The sequence below is a fragment of the Sinocyclocheilus rhinocerous genome, unplaced genomic scaffold (genome assembly GCF_001515625.1).
Source record: "Sinocyclocheilus rhinocerous isolate Xijiao unplaced genomic scaffold, SAMN03320098_v1.1 scaffold786, whole genome shotgun sequence".
Lineage (NCBI taxonomy): Eukaryota > Metazoa > Chordata > Actinopteri > Cypriniformes > Cyprinidae > Sinocyclocheilus > Sinocyclocheilus rhinocerous.
In genome coordinates, this window is record NW_015661881.1 from 445418 (window position 1) to 473115 (window position 27698).

The following is a 27698-nucleotide window of genomic DNA, read 5'->3' on the forward strand; positions in this document are numbered from 1 at the left end:
AAAGGCTTACCAAAACAAAGTTACTGGGTTAATCTTTTTCATGTTTCCTTGGTTGGTAGATACACCGGGGACCTGATTATAGCACTTAAAACCTGGAAAAGTCAGATTTTCATGATATGTCACCTTTAAGTCTCTTTGCTTCTCAAGTAGATGCGTCTTCATTTAAGAATGTTTAGATATTTGTACTGGAAAACAAGACAAAAATAAACCAGTTTAAAAACATTCATTCATTATTTCCATTTGGTGCCCCAAATCTTTCAGAAATTACACACTTCATCTTTAATATCGTGCATGTCTTCTGTAGAAGCATGAGAAATTACAGAGACAAAATAATATAGTATTTCATCACAATGAAAACATTACAGCTAATGGAAAAATCATTAGCTTGCCTCTGAGTGTAAATTCGGGACATTGTTGCATTGCACTCTACCTTTGAACTCACGAGCAATGTGACATATGTAAAAGCTAAAAGCTAGCATAACTCAACCTCCTAGGAAGTGCAGCACTTGAACAAACCATACCTTTTCACACAAAGCCAATTTATCTACTATAAAAAGCCAAACTATAATTTTTTGTGACAAGCTGAATCCAGACAGTGATACTAACATAAATCCTGCCGGGGAAATAAAACGGACAAAGATGTGCTTTGTGCGACTTAATTTCACGGTGATTCATATGAAACAATGTTCTGTGCTCAGTGAGACAGCGGACTCTGATCACCAGTAAATTTAGAGTCTTCAATGTGCATGTGTACTGATCCAGCCTCCCTAAAGACAGATTTGCAAGGGGTGATATTTACATTTTTCTGGGAGTGTTGAGAATCACTGGAGCAGAAGTTACAATAAGACCACATACAGGTAATAGGAACACCAGAGATGAATTTGCAAATCAATGGGAATTTTCAGCAAGAGTTCTGGAATGTTAAGTGGCTTGTTTTTGATTCTGTCTGTGAGGAATATGTAGCCACCTCAGTTTGGATAATGTATCCGGTTACATTTGCTCGCCCAAGAAGTATCTCTTGGGGGTGAGGGCAGCCAAGTGGTTAACAATCTGGGCTGCTAACACAAAGGTTTTAGGTTCAATCCCAACGGTGTGGATAAAATACAAAACCAGGAACGAGTGTTAGAAAGATCACAAGCACCTTTGTACGGTTGAGCTCGACAGGTTGCCTCAGGGCAGCTGTCACTGGGCCTCGGCTTTGAATGAAGAACCTCTGATCAAATAGAGTTAATAACTAAATAATGGTCTCTCCCACACTGTGACAATTGTGATGTATACATATATCTTTTCTGTATGCTTTTGAGGAAAAAAAAAAGGTTGGCTGGAGCTATGGCCTAGTGGTTTTGTGTCTGATTTGCAATATTTCTTGCATTTGATTCTTCCACTTCTTCCCTGTCTACTCTCTAATTTTTATAATAAAAACTAGGGAAAACACTAAAAGAAAAAGGCTACAAAAATGAAACACTTCAATTTGAGACATTAATAGTTATGCATGATGGAAAGCTATGACAATTATGATAGATAATAAATTCATACAGGTTTGGAACAACTTGAGAGCGAGTAAATAGTGACAATTTTCATTTTTGGGTGAACTATCCTATTAAAAATCTGTGTGGCTTAGCATTTACTTACAGATTCATTAACTTACAGATAGTAAATGATATGTGTATTTAGTGGTTTTATTGCTGTTTTAACTTCATGATTAGTGTAATATAAGTGGGTTGGACCACAGACATCCATTTTTTTTTTTTTTTTTTTGCATTCTTCAAATGAGAACTTACCCCTGCTGAAATGCAGGCTTCATGACTTTAAGGGTCTTAAAATATCTTAGTGACAGAGAGTAAAGGAATGAGCACAGGGACATCATCTGTATGCGGAGAGGTATTTAAGAGAGCCAGGAAACCAGACGATATCACTGCTGGAGGGAAAGTCCCAAAAATTCCTGTCATCCCCCAGCCAGTGGAGTGAGATTTTTGATAGCTAGCACTTCCATGTCCAATCACAGAGCGGAAGCGCTAACACATTCATTCCAGATGTTTAAATGGCCATGTGGGATGTGGCCCAGCCTCCAGCTGACACAGATCTTATCTCAGGTTGAGAATCACAGAGCAAAGAGAATTATAATGAAGTAATTCCTGTTTTCAGGCTTCCTTTGATGATGGGGTTAGTCTGTATGGCCACACCAACTGATCCAAAAACAATGGGGGGAAAAAATTAACGAGTGTGAAATATATGATCTGAGGTTTCTTGGAATATTAGACATACAGCATGAGAAGCTGTTTGTGCAAGGAAATCTAAACAAACACTAATGATCCAATAATAATAATTCTGATAGCGATGAGAAATAGACATAGAAACTGATGAATTTAAGCCACAGTCAGTGTCTGTGTAACTGTGGCTTCAGTGTCACATGATCCTTCAAAAATCGTTTGAAATATATTAAACTAGAAAACAGCTTTTAATTGTAATAATATTTCACAATATTACTGTCTTTACTGTCTTTTTGGTCAAATAAATGCAGCTTTGTTGAACACAAAAGACTTCTTTCAAAAACATTAAAAAAATCTTAAAGGGATAGTTCACCCAAAAATGAAAATTCTGTCTACAAAAGACTTCTTTCAAAAACATTAAAAAAATCTTAAAGGGATAGTTCACTCAAAAATGAAAATTCTGTCATTAATTACTCACCCTCATGTCGTTCCAAATTCCTTCGTTCCTTCTTTGGAACACAAATTAAGATATTTCTGATAGAACCTGAGAGCTCTCTGGCCCTCCCATAGACAGCAAGGATCCTAACATGATCAAGGCTCAGAAACGTAAGTACGTGGATACGCGGTTTATGTTGTTTACGCTTTGATCTGAACGTAAACCGCGTATCCACGTACATATGTTGCATACGTTGTTTACGTATAAATACTCTCCAAAATGCCGCAATAGGGTGACGCGGAGACGAATTGTTGAATAAAGTCGTTATTTTTGTTTTCTTTGCACACAAAAAAGTATTCTCGTAGCTTTGTACAATTACGGTTGAACCACTGATGTCACATGGATTATTTTAACGATGTCCTTACTACGTTTCTGAGCCTTGATCATGTAAGGAACCTTGCTGTCTATGGGAGGGTCAGAGAGCTCTCGGAATGCATCAAAAATATCTTAATTTGTGTTCCGAAGATGAATGAAGGTCTTACGGGTTTGAAACGACATGAGGGTGAGTAATTAATGACAGAATTTAAATTTTTGGGTGAACTATCCCTTTAATTATTCCAAACTTTTGAACAGTATCATAACAAAAATACAGCAAGTAATCAAACCTGTGAAACTCATTTTATTTTAGATTTTTGAACAGATTTTTAAAACCTTTGCTGTGGAATTGCTTCTTTCTCATTAAAAAGTGCTTTCCTTGTCAACTGCCATATTTCAATATAAAACATATTTGAGAGAAGGCTAATATAACCCAAAATATCTTCACTATCTGTCTCCATCAACGATGGCGTTTCACCTCAAACAAACATTGGTATATGACATAACTATCTGTGGGTGAGGCTACTGTAAATGTCCCAAAAACATCTGTTGAATGTCATTCTAACATCTGACAGGGAATATTTGAGAGACATCTTGCAGATCTTTCACATCGAATAGACGTCCGGGCGACGCACATACGGCAGCCCGGAAATTATGGAAATTCATCACCGGCCGTCATCAACAGGGTTTTTGAGAAAGTCAGCGGAAGAACGGAATAAACTGGAAAAGAAAATCAGAGAAAGAGAGAGAGGGGGGGGGAAGGAGAAAAAGGAAAGTGGGAGGAAAAAGCCAGGCTGTTGTGGAGTACTGCCAGGCGTCTGTGTGGTCTTTACATTTCAGCATTTAGGAGGCAAGCCAAGCGGAGAAGGGGTACAGAGACACACACACACACCAACGCAAAAGGCCCTCGGCCCTTTTCAAACCGCAGGCACACTTCTTCATCACCTCCATGCGGATATGAATGCAGTGCGACTCGAAACCGGGCGCCATCAGTATTTCTCGACTTCTAATGATGCAGTACCGATGTACGCAGCAACTATCCAAACCAGACGCAAACACACAGCCTGAGCCCGTGGCCTCGGCGGTTGGCACCTTCACACGCAGCCTAAACGGATCGAGCCTGCAGTTCTGGTTTTCTCTCCTTCTCCTCTCTTGTTTTGGTTGGTTTTATGTGAGCAGTTCCCATTGTAAACTTAACTCGCCCCAAAGTGACGCCTCTGCTAAGCGAAACCCACTTCTTTTTACTTCATTCATTGTAATCTTCAACAATGCCTATCAGTCTTGTGTGGTCTGTTTTGAAAGGAGCGCCCCACGAGCCAAAGCTGCCGTTTTTTTACTGTAATATCAGCCGCTGTTATTGCTAAGGCTAAATTATTATCCCCTTTCAACTTGTTGATGTGTGAGATTGTCAAAACAATGAGACTCGTGTGTCAGATTTGGGATTTTAGCTTCAAGCAAATCTGCTTGAAAGGGGATTTCGAGCAGATTTACAGTACTTGCGGTCTCTGCGACTTCTAACGGTTGTACCGTTCAACTGCTGTGATTGAGCTGCGGAGAGACAAAGATGCATAGAGCACTTCCTAAAGGTGTTACGCAGAGTGACAGTCTAACACTGAATCCATAATTACACAGGGCCCCCGGTGCTGGTATGTTAGTTTAACCAACCCCACCCCGACTATTAGATCAAATGACGCTTAATGAGTGCTATTAGGAGTTAGTGTGTACACAAAGACTCACACACACTCTTCATGGAAGCAGCAGCAAATCACAAGCAGGCATCTCTTGTTAACATTGGACAGGCATATTACCAAAAAAAAGCAACATATGTCATATTATTAAATGATTATAGATCATTTAATTCACTTTCTTACCACTGACAATAAACGGTTGGAATTAATAATGCACAGTTTAAAGTAACCAATAAAATGCTGGTTTTAAGTCACATGACGTGAGCCCTTTTTTCGTCATCTGTATGAGGAAGACACATGCTGAAGTGCTCCTGATATTGTGCTATTTCTGTACATTTTTTATAAGAAATGTTAATGAAATGTAATTCAAAGATCATAAAAAAGCATCAAAGTATAAAACATGGAATTTTTATGAATAGTGGCATCAAGAATTTTATTGCATTTTTATTTTACTTTTTATTTAAATGTTTCATGTGTGTATGAGAAATTAACGCATGTTCTACGTTTTAGCATGATATTAAAAGGTAAATTATTGATATTTATGTAATTAAATTGAATCCATAGTTCCAAATGTATAAATATATCAGTTGATGAAACAGAAATGACTTTAATTATAGGATACATTAATACTTCAAAACAAACAAACAAAAAAACCAAATGACCATTTGCCTATATATTTCATCGTGGATAAAATAAAATATAAAAATGTATGAATATACAGTATATACTACCATTTAACAGTTAAGGGTGAGTAAGAATTTTCTATGCATCATTTTAAATCTTGAAAACATTGATAATAAGAACAACTTTTTAATGAGTATTGGCTGAATACAGGAATAAATTACATTTTAAAAGAAAGAAAGTGTTATTTTAAATTGTAATAAAATTTCACAGTATTACTGTTTTTATTGTATTTCTGCCTTGGTGAGCATAAGAGATTCCTTTCAAAAATACCAAAAATCTTACCGCCCCAAACTTTTAAACAGTATCCCACATATAAATTGTTTTATTTTTATGAAAAAAGGAAAGAAAGTAAAGACAAAGGTGTCTAGTAAATTAATAAATGCAGAAACATCTATATTGCATCTTAAAAACAGTACAGTTCTTTGTGGTTGTAAGTCTCAAAAGTATAAATACAGCATTGTTAACTTCATTCAGATGTTTGTCAGCTTACAGAAAGGCAGCCATTTAACAACAAGTAGCTACAACATATCCATGACTTTCATTCTTGCAATAACCTTTACAATAACAAAAAACTCTCTCCATAATCAGATTCAAATGTTAAGACAGCAGTCCTGCACTGTTATGATACAACTTCAATAAAAAAAACAGGTGTGTGGACTTGCTGAGCACTTCTGGCTACCAGAACGACCCACGTGTGAGCCAATCAAGAAGAAACTCACTGAGAGACGTCTGTCACATTCAAAGACTCAACGCTCTCGTTGTCTAGCGCTTTCCTGGCCCTATTGATTCACAGTTCATATGGCACCCATCAAGATCTATTAAATACACAAACACATTAATACACTTCCTGTACTGGATATCAGCCTCAGAATGAGGCCTGTGTGGTGGACGAGGAAAAACACGACCCAAATGAACATTACAGCCACCCGTACTGGACCTAACGAGGATATTTTGACTGAAATACTCATAATTTTATGTACAAAAACATGTTACACATTTCTATGATTCTCAAAATATATAAACGCATCAGGTGTTTGGCTGACTGCACACTGTAGGCATTGTCTAAAGGTGCGAGACGGGCCTCTTCCCTAATTACTTGCTTATTAACACCAATTTGAGGTTTAATGAGGCGGAATTGTAAATGAGGCGTTCTTCGATAAAATCAGGGTGAAAAAATTTGAAATTATTAAGAGGGCACGCGTGATTAGTCCCATAACGATCAGTGTCAGCGAACGCATGGACATCTGGACGTGCTCAGAGCGCAGGTGATGTTTGACCAGGTTCATTTATTTTTGGATTCATTTATTTCTCCCTTGTCTTTGCTTAATTGATGCCATGCTTTGAGACTTGTTTTAACTGCCATGGGTGTTCAGAATGAATGTTCCTGTAGTTGCTTCAAGACGTTGAAATTTGAATTGCATCTATACTGTCATATTACCTATTACTGTATATTTGAGGAAAGAAAGTACCAAATTTCATTTCAGAGCTACATTGTTCTCATGTGATGTCACTATGCTGGTCACATGACCCCATCATGTTGCATGTTCAATTCAGTAAAGTGGCGTCCAGTTAGCAGTTATGTTAACAATTGTGGCTGGAAAGGGAAGGTCAAGATCAGTGGACTGCATTATGGGACACAATATTTCACAGTATTTACTTGTCTGGTAAATGTAGTAGGTATTCATAAAGTTATTCTATGGTTAATTAAAGGGGTCATATGACGTTGCTAAAAAGAACATTACCGTATTGGCCCGAATATAAGACGACCCTGATTATAAGACGACCCCCCCTTTTTCCAGATGTACCTTTTGGAAAAAGGCTTTTTAAAAACCAAATCTTGTTTTTTCTCAGTAAAACACATTTTGTCTTCAATTATTTTCATATTGCATATTTTTCCTATTTTAATTTTTGTTTTGAAAGTATGGTAAAAACTGGTAAAATGTACCAACAATCACATTTAAAAAATATACACTTTATGATATACCATTAAAAAAAAAAAACAGGTAGCCCATCTGAATTAGGACATTTAGGCTATCCATCTAATAGTAGCCTACCAAAATCTTATTAACAGTAGAAGTTAAATCTTACTGTAGTCTTCAAATCTGGGTACTGTCTTAAGTTTTAAAATCACAAAGGGAGTTTGGTCCCATCAGGCTAATGTGACAGTCACGACTCATGCAGCTGTAAGGTTTTCTGCTTCTTTTGTTTTTACTCGCGATCTTTACAACACGCATCACATTACGTATTTCATGGCACACTCGTTTTATGCGCATTTGGCGCCACCTAGTGTTGTGGGTGTATTATTGACATGTCAAAGTCTAGACCCTGAATATAAGACGACCACGTTTTTTCAGATGTATTTCCAATAAAAAATTATCGTCTTATATTCGGGACAATACGGTATTTTGTGTATTTGGTGTAATGCAATGTCTTTACGCGGTTTAAGGTTCAAAAAACACATTATTTTCCATATAATGTACACTCTAGGCATGACGATTCTAGTTGTGTCCTCTTTTGGAAGGCCAAACAAAGCAGTTTAGCTTTCACAACGACTCCACAACATGGCAGCGGCGGAAAGAGCAAGAATTAAAGTTACACCTTCTTTCTTTGCGTGAACATTTGGGCGGCGTTATGCAAATCTTCCCACATCGTGACGTAGACATGTGGGGGCGTGTTAGAACGAGCCGTTTTAGGTAGGCGTGGTTGACTCTTAACTTTTATAAAGAATATCTCTTTGGATTTGAGACTTTAGTCTTTGCAACTTTACAGATCTTCTTTATGCACCAAGAGCTTGTAACACTCCAAAGAGAAAGGAAAAATTGAAATCGCATCATATGACCCCTTTAAAATAAACATTAAATATAAATAAATAAAATAAACCAAACTTATTTATTTACACTAGCTGCCAAGGCATCAATTCTCATTTTATTTAAATTAAACTGTAAGTACTACAATAACTATAGGAAATATATAGATATTCTTTAAAAAAACAAAACAAAATTACTTCAATTTAACACAATTTAAAACGAAAATGGAAAATATAAAAATGTAAAAATTTTAAATATTACCAACTATAGCAGTAATAGTGTAGTTATATATATTGCAGCAATAGTAATAGTAGATTGTATGTTAGTATGCAATTTCAGTATACAGCCATAGCGCACTGCATTGAATACTGAATCCCACAATGCAATGCACTTGAACTTTCCAGTGTGATGAATGAACTGGAAGTGACATCAACAACAACTTTTAAACCATGCACAATTTTTAACATGACAAGACATTTTTACACAAAGCTGGATTAAAAATAACAATATTTTATAAACAAATCAAATCAACTTGAAGTCAAAATAAATGTATTTATTTTGTCAGTGCATATTAATGGTCTTGTTGTGCACAATTAATTTGTGTCATTCGTGCAATATTAATAATAATAAATAATAATTATTTCAATATGATTTAAATAATGCTTAAATATTAAATGAAAAATTATTAATAATATAAAATGTTTGAACATTTTCAAAGAAAATAATAAAAACTGCCTATTTAATATTGTGCATAATAAAATATTTTTGGACATCACATACTGAATTTACCTTCAACAAAGGTCATGTGATGGTAATACAGCACAGTGTTTGAAACATTTTAATTGCAAACTGAATACATTTTCTTCTTTTAAAAAATCATTAAAAAATCAAGCATTACTACGCCAATACACAGCCAATATTACGCAATATATGCAGTAATCATTTGGTGTATCACAGATGTGGCATTCTTAATTGCAATCTGACAGCGTATTAAAAGCAGAAGAATATTTAAGACACAACTGAGACAGGAGCTTTACAATATCAAATCAGCAGTTCAAAAAAAGCCCTCCATAAAAGACCTCCGGTACGCCGACCCTTTCATCTGTTCCTACGCACAATAACACGGCCTGCAAGCCTTTCAAAACTTCACTTATAGATAAGGCAGGAATAGAGGAAGTCTTCAACATCAAAGACGAGGCCTGTAGTTGCTAGAGGCCATTGTAATACAATCAAGAATCAAGACCATATACAGCCGTAGTGTCTAAGTGCCTCTAAATACTAGTACCATATGTGTTCATTGAGAATAGTCTGAAAGTCAGAGCGAAAAAGAGAGGCAGAAATGTTGTTAGGGATGTGATAGGCTTGATTTCTACGCCAAGACGAAAGTATATATTTTTTCATAATAAAGTAAAACAGCTGCTCGCCAGACCAGTTGGCACTGAGAGAAGTAGTAGATTTTTTTCACTCTTTTATAAGTGCCATTAAAACGAGCTGATGCAAGCACAATGTTACCGTTGTAGAACCTCTGTGTAGACACTAACCTAACACCCAGACAGACAGCTTGTAAAGATAACACTGACAGACCAGCCGGCTACCATGAAACATCCTGGAAAAGTGTCAATTCTCTATAGTTAAATTGAAGTCAAAATGAATTCTATTTATTTTGTCAGTGCACATTCATGGTGTTGTGCACAATTCAAAGCAGGATTTTGTTTTTGCAGTGGGCCACTCGTAAATTATAGAATTTTATGTTAATAATAATGATATGTTATTATTATTATTATTTACATTTAAAAAAAATATTTTATATACAGTATTTTATTTAATTGTACTTTTTTCATTTTTATATTAATTATGTACATAATATAAAAATGAAAAAAGTACATTTGAATAAAATACTGTATATAAAATATTTTTTTAAAATTTAATAATAATAATAATAATAATAATTACTATTACATATTATTATTACATACTATGACATATTACACATTTAATTTACATATTATGGGAAAAGTATCATTGAATAAAACACTCTATACAAAATATTTTGAAAAATCCAAACATTTATTTACAATTTATCTTATACTACTACTATTACTAATTGACATATAACTTACGTATTTACTTTAAATATTAATAAGAATCTATTTAATCTTTAATACTGTATTTAAAGAACCACCGGAATGACACGCACTGATGAATCATTCATATTACAAAATATTAATACCTCTAAAATACGGTCAATTTTGATTCATGTTGACTTTAAAACTTGTTTATCAAGACAAAACTGTTGTGTATATGTATCTTTAACTAAAGGGCACAAGTCACATGAACACAGTCAGAACAGATTGATTACGGTTTCCCAAACCTTACAAATTTGTCATTTTTAATGTTCCCTTCTAAGTCACATCACAGTAATGGCTCTCGACTCATTTTACACATGACACGATAACCTGCAGTTCAGTGAGCGAGTCAGACTAATGATTCAGAGTCGTCTGAATGATTCAATCATTCGTTTGATTAAGAATCATTCAGCGAATGGTTCAACTGATTCATTAAAAAGAAAAGAAACCAGTGATTCGTTCATGAATTGGACAGCACATGCTACAAGAAGTTTTTCCCCTCTCGTCACATACAAGTTCACAACTTTCCAAAAATATTCAATGATTCCACTGAATATCCCATTTCACTCAAAAATTATAGTATATACAGTATATCCAATGAATTCCGCATTAGTCATGGAAGGGATTGTGGAACTTTCATCCATATTTTTAAACATAAAACTGAAAAATTATTGCTATACTTATACTTCTATACGGTAACAGCAATCCCGAAACCTCCAATCTGTTCAAAGTCATCAATCTGCCTACCCAGAGAGAGTTACTTCGGGCAATGATTTCATGACATCAGATTGAGGCAGAAATCAAAAAATCAATCAATCAATCACTAGCACATGCACCGAATGACCGCAAGCCTTAGATGAGGTGCGATTGTGGCCCAACAGAGAGGTGAGCGTGATGACAGGCCTCATGGATGTGGTTAGTCACAGCAGTATGTAATATAAGGTGTACTCACTCCTGGGCTCCCGCGGTCCGTCCACCGTGACCTTAATGGCTCTGTGGTAAGTGGCCACTTGCGGTGGGTTTGTGAATACTGTAATCGTCAGGGTGAAGCTCTTCCCTGTGCAAACACAGAAACATTTAAGAGCTTTACTCACTGTCAAAGCAAAACTGAGCACTTTGAGCTTATAATTCAGGGGACATTTAAAGATTGTAGTATTAGCGATAATGATTTCAGCATACTTTTTGTATTAGTTTTTTGTTTAATTTTAATCTTCTCAGAATGAAGATCAGTGGGAAATTTTGCAACGCTACACTGTGGGGCATCAGCAATCTAGACAGCTCACTTCCCTAAACACCATTTCCAGACAATTTGTGCTCTCTGGTGGTTTAACACAAGGGAACAAGGGATTAACATGACGCTCCAATAGTTCCTACTCATGAATGCCCCTGGTTTGCTGGAGACAGGAAGTAGTGGGTGGAATACTTTGGCAACGCTGGGAAACAGCTGGCAAGACGCGTGGAATCTCAGCACATCTGCTGACACTGATTTTATAAGATCATAAAATATAATTAAATACGACCAAATGGCTCTCATAATGTAAAAATAATCTGCACATATTGGAAATACAATATATATAACATGTCATTGTGACCTGGAATCTTCTGAAAATCAAAGAAACCTCAAGTGTCAAAACTCATGAAGCTTTACGAATCAACGAACCAAAAGATTCCCGTTGCCATTTCATCTTTTTATAGAGTGTACAAGCTTTAAACAACATTTTTAAACTAAATATAAAGGTGAAGTGTGTAAATCTTTATATGTTAAAATATTTTTCCCCATGCAGAGACAACAATATGCATCCGGCTGCATCCAATATCACATACTCTGTGAGTAGGTACTTCTTTTGAATAAGTAATTAATGAAAGTAATTAAAATATATATGCGTGTGTGAAAATTTTTTCAAAGTAATATTTTTACATTAGATGCGCACTTCAGAATCTCGTCGGAAGTAGTAAGTCACCTGGGTACTTTTCGCTACTGTTTTATGAATACTACGGATGTGCGCTACAACTAATTTCATTGAGGTTTAAACAGACATTTTGTAACTGACTAGTCGACTGGTCTAAAAGTAAGAAACCCTCAGAAGACAGTCAAGAACTTTGTGTGTATATGTGATCCATTTGAAATACTTGAACAATGAATCAAACAGTCAAACAAGTGCAGATACCTTATTATCTGAACTGTTCTTATTTTTCATCAAACCGTTATAATTTACAGAACAAAAGCAGCAGACGGGATGAATGAAAACACAAATTCACTCTCTAACAGTAGGTGGCGCTTTTGGACAAGCAAAAATAAAGCAGTTACCATATTACCCCAGCGCTACGCAAATAAACACTATTTTATTAGGGATTTTACTATAACATGAAAAAATGTCAGCGAAACATTTATGAAGAAAGTCAGTTCCCCTTCATTCATAATGTTTCCCCCTGTAAAATGGTAAATACACTCCCACACATTGCTCTTCTTCCTAGCGGATATTTCTCTGAGCCTGTGGCGAGTGACACGAAGACAACGCATGAATGCAATGTCTGAGGTGAGATGAAATAAATTTGTTTTCCGATCCAGATGTCCACTTTTCAAAATAACTTATTTTTTAAAAAACGTATACATTTTAACTAGCCGACTAGTATTTCCAATGTCAACTAACAGCACCAGTTGCATTTAATCGACAAGTCGACTAGTCTCGCACATCCCTAATGAATACTGTGAATTCAGACATACTATTTTCTAGGGGTGTAACGATTCATCGATATGGATCGATACATCGATACGATGTCTGACGATACGATGCATCGATGCCACACGTAAAATATCGATATTTGTAGTATAAATAGGCACCTTTATTTTGCCACTGTCCACATTTTCATATAATGTCCGTCTATGCATTACCGCCAACGCGTGCATTCTCGTTCAAACTCACGTATCAGGACTCGATATAAGGACTGCCCGAAGGCACAAGGTGCGCATAAAAGACGCTCGGGATTGCTTGCGGAACAGTCGAGCGCTGTGTGAGAAGTTTTCTGCGCACACATCTGCAGCACACGAGTTCACCATCGCACACAGACAGCCGTGTCTACACCGCGCGAATACTAAATTGAGCTCTCTTGCGCTTTTTTTGTGCATGGATGAATAAATACAGACAAAATTTCATCAAACATTTGCGTTTTGGCGAATATCCTAGTAAACACAGTCGGGAACAGTTGAGAAAGAAAAGGCATGTGTATCAATCAGTATATTAAATCCGTGTTTCATTCTTAAAGTGAAAGCAAACTAATAATAAATCTAATGCTGTCAAAGAAAAATACAAGTGCTCACTGCTCCTGGGCCAGAATTGTTTTTCCAATTGTTTATTTTCTTTATTATTTAAACAAAAATGTTTAGTCCTATTTTTTTAGTTGTGAATGTTCCAATTGAGGTACAGGATGTGAAAATTTCAGATAAATGTTCATGTTATATATTTTGGTTGCATTTGTGAGTTAATACAAATGTAGATGGTTGATTAAAATAGATATATAATATCATAATATCGATATATCGATCGATATACTCCTGTATCGAATCTAATCGTAATCGTATCGTAGAATTTTTTGAGGTATCGGCAAATATCGTATAGCAGGGTATGAGAATCAATATCGTATCGTGACGAACCATCCGATTTACACCCCTACTATTTTCAGATACTGTTTTTTGCCTACAAAATAGTAAGGAAGTATCCGATTTTGAATGCAGCCTGTGACTCTCAATTTGGCTCAACCAATGGTGTGAGTTTGGAGGTGTGGCCATCTGTTTGATTGACCAATTGCAGACAGGTAAAGTGTTCAAGAAGCATCATTACTTTTACAATTTTGTGCAGTGATTCTAAAGGCACAAAATGTAACACTTCAAGATTAAAAAAAGAATAATAATCTGAACAATATGCAAAATTATATAACACACTAATGACTGTTATGCAGACAGCTAAGTTTCCGTCAATGGTTTTGAGAAACCTTAGTACAGAACGCACAGAGACCTGTAATTTAATGAGTGCATTCTTACCGGCAATGTGGTGATGTGGTTTCACAACGGTGTTGGCTCGTAACTGATAGCTCAGCACACAGACTGACTATAATTATTCTAAGAATGTCATGTGTCCCTGTGTGACCGCGTGCCTCTGCTACCAAATCTCCCTGGAGGATTTCTCCACATGACATTGTGCAAGTGTAGATAAACACAAAATGATTAAGCTTAATAGAAAAACGCATGGTGTGATAATACAGTCTGTAATAGGGTAAGCCTGTGTAAACACACATAAACTGGCATGAAGTGTATTGTTAGTTGCACTAGCAGTCAAAAATTTGGGCATGCTTGAATTAAATTGTTTTACAGGATTTTTTTTTTTAAGTATATAAATGATGTACCTATGCTTAAATATTTTAAAATCCTTTTGTAGGTAAATATGAATTATTTCTACATATCATTTGTGTACCATATTCAATTAAATTGGGACACATTTTGCCATTGAGGATGACTGGGAAAAAATGGCCCAATTATTCGGAATTATACCTAATTACGCATTTTAATTAAAAAAAATCATTAAATAAATTTGTAATGGCTGAAACTAGAAAAGCATCAACTAGTGTCCAGCATCCATGAGAACTTCTTCAATACTGTTTAAAAAGCATCCCAGGATGATATGTTTAACATGCATGCATTTCATTTTTGGTTATTTCATAGTTTGGTAGCTGCTAATATTCTAAAATGAAAGCAGTAATAATAAAAAGGGTGTGGCCAAATGTTTGATTGGATTTCACAGCCAAGTGTAAACATGCAATGGACGTTTCATTTTCTGGATATGAGCACATTTCCCATTGTAACCTGCATGTTAAGGGATTTAAAAGGTTCAACAATCAGAAAACTGACAAAATATGGACTTGCCTCTTCCGCTTCGGCCCACAAAGCGCAGGTCATTGAAGCGGGCAACCTGGTTCTTCATAACACCTGAGGCATTCCTAAGCTCAGCTGAATAATTCTCATCATTCCCAGCCATTACTGTGACCACCGTCCCATCAGAAACCTCTCCCAGGGCCACCACCTGCGGAGAGAACAATGATGCAATGTTTTACACTGTGCATGTGCGCATATGCAAGACAGCAGCTTCTTCAGACAGTTCTTGTGAGTTCTGATTATTATTAGCAAGATTTATGCCAATAACTGCATAAACGTGCATATTTATGCATATGGAAAGAAATATATGAATTAATTATAATCATTAATAATATTATGTTACTATTATTAAAATATTATTATAATTTTTCTTTAAAAAAAAATTTATTAAACTTTTAAATGCAAAATTGATTGAAGCAGTCTAAAAAGGTGCTGGTGTGAGTGCCTAGAAAAATAATGAAAATGATACATTTATTTAATAAATCTATATTTAGATTTTTCGTGCATGTTTACTCTGTGTGCGTGTCTATCTATCATTATCCTTATTAAACATTAATAAGCTTAAAAAATGTAGGTTACATCATATTTATTACTACATTCTGTACATCAGTCACATGCATATTGCACCTAAGGCGATGTGTTTGCATAAGATCTTGCAATTCTATTTCATCATTACTAATCTAGCTACTAATCTGGCAAATTACACAACAGCTAACCACACCTGCACAGGCCTGACCATAAACACAAGATTCTGCCACAGGCCAGAATTTCACATCAAACAGTGAATAATGCCAGAGCAATTTCATTATTTCTTTTTAAATGAAACTTTGTTCCAGTAAAGTCTAGTGCTATTAAGAAAAAAAATCTGTTCACACACTCTTATAAGAGTATAAATAGTACAAAGGCTCAATTCAGTCCACTGACACACCAACTATCCGTGACAAATTGGTACAACACAAACTGACTGAAATTCATGAAATTATATGGGGTACGTTTTGCATAATTTAAAACCGATGGGTCGCTATGGATAGATATTTTACTTTAAATAATAATAATGGCAATAAAAATATCCTAATATCTAAATCCCCAGAACATATTACACTTAACAAAATGTAAGCAAAACTTTGCATATTTTGCTAAATTATATGTTATCATTAATGTTGTTTAAATATGTTTAGAATATTATATTGTACTTCAATATTTGTCAGTGCTGTCAGCAATGTGTTAAAACGGCTTAGACAATTTGACCTGCACAAGCTTCATATTTTTCACTGGATAAAGTTGCATATAAAAACTAACACACAACAATCGTTTAAACACTTTCCGTTGTAGTGTCCATGTTACACATATTACTTTAATAAATGACTGTATTCATAAAGACTAACGCATTTTCCAAAATGCCATTTTAAAAACAAGCTCTCACCTTAAACGCAACCGGTAGCGTTTTATTACACCTCCAATGAGAAGGCAAAACCGAGCAGAGAAAGTTCGGACTGTCGGTCCGGACCAGTTCGGCGGGGTGGTCGGCGATGATCTCGGCCATGGAGCGGTTCTCTTGCGCGCGGAGTATTGGCACCACCGCGCTGTCCTGCTGCTGCTGCTGTCCTGCGCTCGGGTTCACATCATTCATCTTCACCGACACCGGCGGACTGAACCTCCGGCCGGCGCTGGGATCTACGGGAATGCGCATCACAACAGGCGAAATTAGCCAAAGACTAGCGTATGTCCTCTGTTTGCGTGTACGGAGCGCCGTCAGTCCCTCTCCGCGCGCTCAGCGCTGCAGTCTGATGAGTTTGGGAAGTGCTGCGGGTTACACACGCTCAAGCAGACTTCAATTGGCGCTTTGCGCGCAGTCGTCATTAACTACGTTTCCTGTATTAAAAGGCGCTTAATTCACCGCCAAAAGGAGATTTGGTACGGTTCGGTCAGCTCTCCGAAAAGATATAAACAATATGTTATCGCTAATAATAAATATAAGGTGATATTTTGTCTCTGGTGTGCAGGTTCAATGAAGTTTTCCGTAATCGCGCTCCCTGGAGAGCGCGGGATCAAATTAAGCTTTAAAGGATGAAAAGATCGCATGAGGCGAAATGTTTGTTGCTTCCAATGTGGTTGGTCTTTGAAGCCGGGATTTCTCTTTTTTGTGGTTCATATAGTTCCAGCATCATGCAATCATTACACTGATGCCATTACACTGATGCTCAAACACGTGATGTCCCGATCACATCATAACATTTCAACTGAAGTCATTCTGCAGTTACAGTAGGTGAGCATTTACATCTTTAGTCTTTAACTTTGCCTGTGAAAGTTTAAAACTGCATGGCTGTTATCACTTTTAATATCTGAATGGAAACAGGATAAATTGCCTCTTGTGGTCCTGAATAGATTCAATTACTGCATTAAGAGGAAATATATCATTTTTATGTTTTCCTTGAAATCGGTCACAGAAAGGACATTATTAAATTAGTCTAGGCACTTTTCTCTATGCACAATGGCAATGGAATATGCATGCGCAGATATTAAACCACACAGTAATTACAACGTGAAGTACACGATATTGTGTGTGTGTGTGTGTGTGTTTTCAGATAAAAAAGAGGGCAATTGGAAATCATGCAATCATTACACTGATGCCACTCAAACACGTGATGTCCCGATCACATCATACAATTTCAACTGAAGTCATTCTGCAGTTACAGTAGGTGAGCATTTACATCTTTAGTCTTTAACTTTGCCTGTGAAAGTTTAAAACTGCATGGCTGTTATCACTTTTAATATCTGAATGGAAACAGGATAAATTGCCTCTTGTGGTCCTGAATAGATTCAATTACTGCATTAAGAGGAAATATATCATTTTTATGTTTTCCTTGAAATCGGTCACAGAAAGGACATTATTAAATTAGTCTAGGCACTTTTCTCTATGCACAATGGCAATGGAATATGCATGCGCAGATATTAAACCACACAGTAATTACAACGTGAAGTACACGATATTGTGTGTGTGTGTGTGTGTGTTTTCAGATAAAAAAGAGGGCAATTGGAAATTTTCAAATTCAGATTATAGCTATTTACCTGTATGCTAAAATACACATTTTAATATTTCTACATACATTTCTGTACAGGCACTTACCTAAAAGTGTCGACTACAAAAAAGCTCTTGAACATTTCACTATTATACAACAAGAAGGTGTCACATTAATATTATATGATTTTTTTACAGCAATATTTTAAAATATATAAAAAAATGTTTTAGCCAACAAATATTTAGATTTATTAGATTTATCTATTAGATTTATTACAGTGAAAATACATGTAAAACTTTCCCAACGATTTATAAAAAATACTCTCTTATACAGAATGACTTTCATTTGAAGAAACTTAAGTGGAGTTTAACTGAAAACGGCTCATATCTCTGTCTGAGAAAGTGTGAGTCATAATGACAGAATATTTTCAGAATCATACACTTTCTACGCACACCTCTACCCCATAAAGCACAGACTAAACAGGCTGTCGTTTTAATACCCTTCGAGCAAAGTTTCTTTTGACTCTCTGAACAGAGTATCCATACACTGCCTTCAATGTTCTGGCAGTGCAACTAAAGCACGTGTTATTTAATAACGCTAACTCTCCATCTCTCAGTGATACTGTAGATGGCAATCTCTCCCTCTGACTCAACAGGCTCACGGATAGTGATTAACCCAAAGTCATAAGTGCTGCAATATGTTTCACACATTTAAAAAAATGATCCGAATAATAGGTCCGTAATTTTGATGGGAGCACAGACACAGCCAATAAACCAAATGGGATATAAACAAAGCATCTAATTATTCTTGGCAGAACCGTGCAAGAGACTTGTTTAATCAGTGACAACAGTCAATCAAAATTTTGACAAATGTTTGACTTAGGACCAACTTCGGCTTTAACATATATCTCAATATTTCAGTAGTAGGGAAAAGCATATGCATTAAACATGTTCTTGAAGAACAGAGAAGTAAAAATGTGAAAGAACAAAGAAAAAGCATGATATTCACAACTGACACCATTAGATATTTGCCATTTTTGCCATGAAAAACAATCAAATCAAACAAAAGCAACTGCAAAAGTAACAAAATCAAAAGTGATGATCAATAACTGCTTGTTCAGGAATACAGATTCATAACCTCAGCTGGAAAACAGGCTAAAGTAGCTTGGTATTGCTCACATATATTGTATGAAAGTCTTGCAGGGTGGCATGAGTGGGGGTGGCGGTGGTCTCATGGGTACGTTTTGAGTATCTTGTACGTGGGAGGGATAGAAAAACTTCAGGAAGCACTGACATGCATCTGGCACATTGTTAGGAGAGAGAAAAAATAGTTTGAGTTATACAAGTTGCGATTGAATTACGCTCCATCTCCATTTGCCCCGAGCACCGAAAATGTGTTCAAGATTGGCCAATGTAATTAAAGATCAATTTTCAATTCATAAAAAGATAAACCAGAGTTACAACGGTATTAAAAAACACCATGTGTGCTATTCCAACTGTTTGGACAATAAAATAAACCTAATGCAAAAAGAGATGATTTATGCTAATAATTCCACACAGATGCGTGCGCTCAATCAGATGCACGCGAGGATTCGCGGCTATCGGTGATGCAAATAAAACTTAATAAGAGAAATAAAGCGACTGTCGACATGTCCAAACAGAGAGGCGTGTTAAATCATATACACAACGAGATATCAAAGAGCATTTGTCACATCTGAATCCACTTTGCCGGTACAGTATGGCCGCCATCTGCCAGCAATATCGGCATGGAGCAGCGAACGCACGTGATTCGAGTGGTTCACTGTGCCTCCAGAGCTCTGCCCACTTCTTTTCGGGCGTCTCGTTTGATCTCCTAATGAGCCAAGAGAAGCCTACACAGCTGGCTATGATGTGCTACAAAGATGAGGGGTTAGAAGCCGTCCACCAAGCAAGAACCCCGAATTACCATGCGCTATTCTGAGCGGTTTGTCACCAGACACTCGTGCTGGATTCCAACCAGCTCAAACGCTGATGATGTGATAAGCCGAACGTAACCGAACCCTTATCTGCTGATGGCGTGATAGGCCGAGCTCCTAGCGAGGTTGACAGCGTAATCCAGCATGGGGAGCTCGTCAAAAACTGCCAGTGTCCTGAAAAAGGCCAGTTTCAACACAACCAGACAAGTAGTCGCGCAAAAAATGAGCCAGCAACACTTTCCCCCCCTCACGGCGAATTATAAGTGATGACACTGGACAAAGAAACCATTGTTGACTGGTAATGTAAACACGAAGAGACACTGCGCTCCAGGGCTTTAATGATATCCAAATGACTCCAATTCAGATTCATACAGCCCTGAGATTATGTAACGTGCTACATGAGTGTTTTTCTCCACTTCTTTCTCGTCCCGCATTCTTTCGACGGTTGAGAGGAAAAGTACAGCCACTTAAGTCCCTGGATCAGGGCTCCATTTCACAGTGGTGCATTTTTTGAGACACTTAATTATGGCTTTATGTGGGGAGCAATTTGATGGGGCTATGGAGGCTTCCAATTTTAAATAGTTACTTTCCATCCTTGGCACGGTTCAGGAGAACATGCGCGCGAGCGAGCAGGATAGTGATGATTCGTACTCAGAATTCATAGCCTTACCTCATCAGGAAGACCTTCTCAACATCCTTTCAACCCCCAGATTTAATCTGAGCCCATAATTGCCGTTTTGTCATTGACTGGTTAGTGACATCATCACTGCAGACGAGACCTTCAGGACTTTGGGTTGCCAGAGAGGCACAAGAACTGGCTCGGAGAGCAAATTGGACCCATGTTATGGTCGCAAATTTCAGGAACACGATGGTTTTTTGGAAGCGCTCTGCGTTCGTTATGGAAAGTGGAGTGTGGGGCCTGTGGTGGTGGTGGTGATGGAGATGTGGGGGCTGGTTTTGGGGGGGTGGTCGTGGTGGTGGTGGCAGGCTACAAAGACAATTTCCTTTTTGCTCTCATTGGCATGACTGTCTGCCGCCTCTAGCCTTCATGGAGGTCCTTAATTGAGATCACTTGTACATAAAAATAGGAACAGAAAAGGAACTTTTGCGGCTTGTGAGGGGGAAAAGGGGAATAAAAAGACTGGTAATATATGACAAAGGCTCCCATTAAAATACCCGTAACATTGAAGTCAAGTATAGGAGATGGAGGGCCGTCGCCATGGTGATGGTTCGGAGATTTATCGTTTTCCTTGACTTCAAGTACTGTGTTAGTGTGTGACTAGTTCTGTATCAGTTCACTTCCCCCGCATGAATTGTGCGCATTGAAAAACGTGTCACTGTAATATTTTGACGAGGCCTACTTTATAACCAGCATTTGGCAGTGATATAAAATGTATTAAAACATTTTTTTTTTAATAAATATTAAGGAAATGATAAATAGCATGTATATATGAATTGAGTTTGTGTGTATTTTTACCTGCTGCTTGCAAACCTATGGTAACCATAGCAAAAGTAAGCTGTCCAATCATGTTACGAACATAACGACAAAAACATACTTACTATCATTGATACATTTAACATCACAAAATATAGATTTATTAAAGATTTATATTTTTTAAAAATTAAGATATTTAGGGCCAATTAGCATTAGAGCGCAATTCCATAAAAGTGCCGAAGGGAGGGGAAAATTCTGCGGGTGATTTACTAACAATGCGCACATTAAAGAACACAGGCAGCCAGATAATTTTCATAATGACCAGCGCAATCTACCAAGAGCAACGCAAATTACCGCCTGCTTTAAGACATGCTTTTTGGGTGTTAAATAATGGCGCAAATACCAGTAATTTGACGAGCGCAAACATTAGTAAAAATTAATTTTAATACTCTCCTCCCATAAATTTTCCGTCTGAAAGGGAAACTCCTACAAATGCATATTCAATAAGATCAGGCACAAAAATACAGCCTTTTCAGTGCTAATTCTGCACTGCATGTCTTTAGTACATCCTGACAGTACTATTTCAACGCCAAAAGTTTGTAAATAAGTTTGTTAACGCCTGTAAGTAAATCTGGCCCTAAGCTTACTGGTCTAGAGGATTAAAAAAAATTTTTTTTGATTCTTTCTGCCTTTTTCATAGTTTTTACATAGTCTTTGTCACTTTATGAGTCATCAAATCATTGAATAGATTAATTCAAAACACTGAATGATTTAATGGCTTACTCATAAAGACTGTCAGTAGTTTTGTTTCTGAATAAATCAGTGTTTTGAATGAAGCAGTTGATCGAATGATTCAGTGGCTTACTCATAAAGATGGTCTATAGTTTTGATACTGAATGAATCAGTAGTTTAAATTAATCGATTGACTGAATTATTCAACGGCTCACTCATAAAGATGCTCACTAGTTGTGCTCCTGAATGAATCAGTGTTTTGAACAAATTGGTCAATCTAATGATCCAATGGCTCACTCATAAAAACTGTCACTAGTTTTGCTACTGAATGAATGAGTGTTGTAAATGAATCGAATGATTGAATTATTCAATGGCTCAGTCATACAGACAGTCACTAGTTTTGTTTCTGAATGAATCAGTGTTTTGAACAAATCAGCTGATCGAATAATTCAATGGCTCATTAATAAAAATGGCAACTCATTTGGTTACTGAATCAATCAGTGTGTTGAATGAACCAGTTGGTCAAATGATTCAGTAGTTCACTCATAAAGACGGTCAATAGTTCATTCACCGCTTCCCTGAATGAACCGAAACTCTGGTTCATTCAGCAATGCCATAACTGTGTGTTGCTCAGAGAGGCACAATGGTTAATTCTGCTTGGAATAAAGTTAAAAATAAAATAAAATAAAAAGTAACTGTATAATGGGCAATACTGTGTAATGCAAATGACTTCTTGTTTATTAAACTCAAAGTATTATTGCTTAAGAAGTAAAATACTGTCTTTTGGGCACTGTTTCTATTGTTTTATCATCCAAAACCTCAATACCTAAAATAAAACATTCACCCTACAAAAGGGGTCTTCCCTTTACATGCATAGATTAGGGGTTGCATTTCCAACTGATATCTGCTGTGTAATTGAGCAAGTGTGGATTAGTGATTTATTCAGCAGAGTCTGAGGAATAATCAAGGGATCAGTCTATAGCAGACCCTCACCCCAGGCACTCCTGGACGAGGGTCGGGTATCACTTCTGTACAAGAGCGTGCTTATTTTGGACCAGATTAACCTTGAGAATTCCACTTCACACTTTCCCCTTCCGCTGTGGATTGCAAGGCTCCACTTCCTCTCTGAAACGGCCCGGTTAGTTGAAAAATATTTATAGTTATTACGCCGTTCTCATGTATCCACAGTCAGTTAGTTCTATTTTGTGTGCAAGGTAAAACTAATAGCAGATTTATGTGGGGGGATTTCACCTCATCCCGCAGTAGATTGAGGATGAATTATTGGCTGCATAATATGAACTACTGATGGATTGAGTAACTGGAGGACAACCCAAACAGGCAGGTATCCAGAAAGCAACTCGCAAGGCAACTATCGCCTATTACCTCGCTGCTGTACAGCTCCGGCTTTATTTAGCTGTTTGGATGCAGGAGGGCTCATGCTCAGGTGTTTAAAATGGAAAAAGTCTGGCTGAAAGGAAAAAAGAGAAAGTCGGGATATTACAGCAGCTGCAAAGAGTTGCTTTCTCTTGAACGTAAACCTTAGGAAAGAGGTAAAATATAACCTGGCCATATGTGCACAGCAGTGGATTAAATGAATTATTCCAGCACGTCAAAAGTCTGTGGAACCAGGTGATTTGCTTGGCTACTGTTCTGATATTTCTTTTGCATAAAAACAAGGCTGCCATTGTTTGCTCAAATCAAATCATTCTCATGGGGAGCAAACCTGTCCAGCTTTCTATTCTTTCAAGACATTTCAACTAGAGTTGGTCGTTCCCGGTGCATAAGGGAAAATGGTAACACAACCCAAAAACCTATAACTAAAAAAAAAAAAAAGTTTAGTCTTCCCAGTCTCTGACTCTCGTGATGGTTACTGCGAGGTAATTGAGAGAAAATGCTACTGCGAGTATAGGGTAATGATACTGCCACAATGACTTTAGGCTTTGGGAATATTTTCTTTCGGAACTGACTCCAGCCTGCAAAGATTATATTCATCCTCAGCACTGGAAGTTGACTGAATGTGTTTAAATGGCCAAAAAAGTAATAGGTTCTCAACACACAGACATCTCTTTTTATATCCACAGCAAGATAAAAAGTTCTTGTGTCACTTTGGATCAATTTAATGTGTTCTTGCTGAATAAAAGTATTAATTTCTTTAAAGTGCCCCAATTATGGATTTTTGAAAATTACTTTCATGCAGTGTGTAACACAGCTCTAAGTGAATGAAAACATCCTGCAAAGTTTTAAAACTGAAAGTACACCATGTATAAAGTTATTGTCTCTCAAAAGAAAGAGTCGACTCATTGACAAATCATTGAAACGAGTCGTTTTTAAAACGAATCCCAAGCCGTTTCATGTTGACGTCAACATGAAACATTAGCATATTGCCCGCCCACTTGTTGGTCTTTTCGCCTTGGTCTGCATGAAAATGCAAATTCATTCTTTGCCACTAGGTGCCGCTTTTAGAGTGGTAAAAATAGCGGTTACGCTGTACACAAAGCAGCGCTGCTTTATCAGGCATTACAGGCATGATGAAATTAAAACGAGACCAGTCGGACCAATCACCGCAGATTAGCGTCACGCAAAGGAGGGGTTTGGAAAAATGAATCGTTGAGCGAATCGTTTGGGAGTCGTTGAGCAAGTAAGGTAAAAATAAATGCATATTATAAGACAATGAAAGTGTTTTTTGACCTTGCATGCATGTCATCCTGTTATTGGGGACTCCCAAAACCAAAATATGAACCTTTCATTACCCATAATAGGGGCACTTTAAAAAAAAGTCCCTAAACATTTGAACGATATATACTTTTACGTCTTTATTGACCATTTCAGAGTGCTTTCCAAAATATTAATTCTCTGTCTGCACAAAAATGACATGCGGATATTCTCGAGGCACCCCTGAAGATGATACACAATTGAACTGTTCCAATAGATTGAAATGTTTAATGACTTTTGCAGCTCTTTTCATGCAGCTACACTGAAACTACAGTAAAAGCAAAAGTCTTTGCTTCATGCAAAAGTTGGAGCAATTTTTCTGCAGCAGCCAAAATGTGCACCACATTTTGAAATCCAAATGATATCTAATTTAGGGTGTTGAACCAAACTCAGAAGAAATTCAGTTCGTGAAAGAACATTTGACTGACTTCCCGAATCCCACTGGGAGAATTTATATTATTGGTAATCGCTGCACTTTAGGAGAGATACGCCTGTGGTTTGCCTGCGACATACCAGTGCAATCTAGACATTTTCAGAATTGAACAAAATGACTCTTTGGCATTTAACTGCAGGGATCTCAGATGTCTCAAATTCACTGCGTTGTATTCCTCTTTTTATTTAACTCCTAAACTAGAGGGGTTGAACAACAATAAAACGTCTGAATTATAAGAATTTGCTAAGCCTTACAGCATGCAAAGTTGTGACTTTTTGAAATGCAATATTTATTCTCTACACCTCATGATCATTTTATTAACATTATTAATAAAAAAAAGGATAAAATGTAATATTTTATATTTAGTATTTAATAAATAAATCATGAAATAGCAAAACTTTCTAGTAAAACTTACTCCAATAATCTTTGCTTTACAATGTTGATTTTTTTTCTCTCCATAAAGATACTGTGACTGGGGGAAAAATGTAATTATCCTTGTGAAGATCTCCTCTAGACATCAAGATCTTGATCTGAATGTGCAACACATCGAAGTCTAATTAAATCAACATAAGTTACCTTGCTGATTAAAAACCCTGGAGGCCATCCAATTACACTAATTATACAGGTTTATTGTGTAACTGGCTTCAGGGCCAGACTGCCAGTTCTTTATAAATTTCACCAATCGAATGGAAATAAATCACACAAAACAGAATACGGTGAAAACTTTATGTACTTTAAAAACAGTAGCCTCCTATGAACTTCCCCTCGAGGAACTATAAATCAATGCTTCTCAACCCAACATGTGCAAGTCTGTTCTGATTGGTTTGGAGACATAGAGATAACAGCAAAAATAAAACACTAAATCTTCCTATTCAGTATGTTTTTTTTGCATATTTGATTGATAACGTTAGCTAAACATTGTGAAAAAAAAGAAATACATACTTTACTACATGTTAGGTTCTGAAATAAAACCAGTTGAGAACCACTGCTCTAAATAACGTCTAAGCCTGAAAAAAAACAAACGCAACAAACATTTTGCTCGCAATTCCGAGAAAAAAACTGAGATGTAATGTCAGAATTGCAAGATATAAGTTCAGAATTCTTAATTTTTTCTAGCAATTATGAGTTTACATCTCACAATTCTGCCCATTTTATTTTTAGAATTCTGAGTTTACATCTCACAATTCTGTTTTTTTGTTTGTCTAAATAAAAAGGTAACTTTTTATCTCAGTGACTTTTTATCTCAGAACACTTTTTCTTGCAAGTTATATGCAAGTCTTGCACTTTTTATTGCTTGTTATAAATTTGCAAGTTGCGAGTTAACATGTAGGAATTGACTTTTTCAAAATTCTGTATTATTCTGCTTTATGGTTTCGCCACAGAATAAAAAAATAAAAAAGGTAAATACGACCTTATCACACAGCACCTTTTTCTTTTCTTTTTGCAATTTCGAGTTTATGCCACAATTCTGATTTTTCTTCTCAAAAATGCAAGTTTATATCTCACAATTGTGAGTTACAAGCTTGCAATTAGTAAACGTTTTTTTAAACGTCAAATTTGTGAGATAAAAAGTCGGAGTTAACTTTTAAATTTTTTTAATCCTATGGCAGAAACACATTTCCATAGCACGTAGAGTAGACCCAAACGCAAAAAGAAATGCACACACTTAGCATGATGACACATCACCACAGGGTCGTGCTGAAGGCAAAGAGCAGTAAAGATCTGGCTCTGTTAGACTTGGGTTAACCGTACTGTAATTCTGAAGCCCTGAGGAGTGTCCCAGTGGCCATTTGGTTGCTGTTTACCAACGAGATAAATTCCACTGTCCCTGAAGGGGAAGGTCATGGGCAGCGCGTGGGCTGAGTGTGTATACCGGTGGTCAAGTGTAGGTTGGTATGAACATGTGGCTAGAGCGTGTTATATATGTGGGATTGTTTTAAGGACTATTTGAATACAGATGAGAACAGGCTGCTTTTGTTTCCACACAGGGTCTTCCGGCCCCTTGTTTCTCAATTCATTGTGATTAAAAGAAAATTGTGAAATTGAATGAATGAATGATTTTTTTGTACTAACAACAATTACCACTTTAAATACACTGTTCCCACAGTTTGTTGCTTTTTAAGTTGTGATTAATTTGAACTTTGGCACATAACGAATGA

General features: G+C 36.7%; 1 protein-coding gene across 1 annotated transcript in view; it reads right to left on the reverse strand.

The window, feature by feature from the left end:
* Positions 1 to 27698, reverse strand: part of runx2b (RUNX family transcription factor 2b) — a 43322-nt gene that overhangs the window by 9634 nt on the left and 5990 nt on the right. Inside the window, exons 2-4 of the mRNA XM_016536432.1 lie at positions 16677 to 16927; positions 15245 to 15401; positions 11279 to 11383 (exon numbers count right to left, since the gene is read on the reverse strand). Coding sequence (XP_016391918.1) covers positions 11279 to 11383; positions 15245 to 15401; positions 16677 to 16927 — 513 coding nt within the window. The remainder of the gene's footprint in view (positions 1 to 11278; positions 11384 to 15244; positions 15402 to 16676; positions 16928 to 27698) is intronic.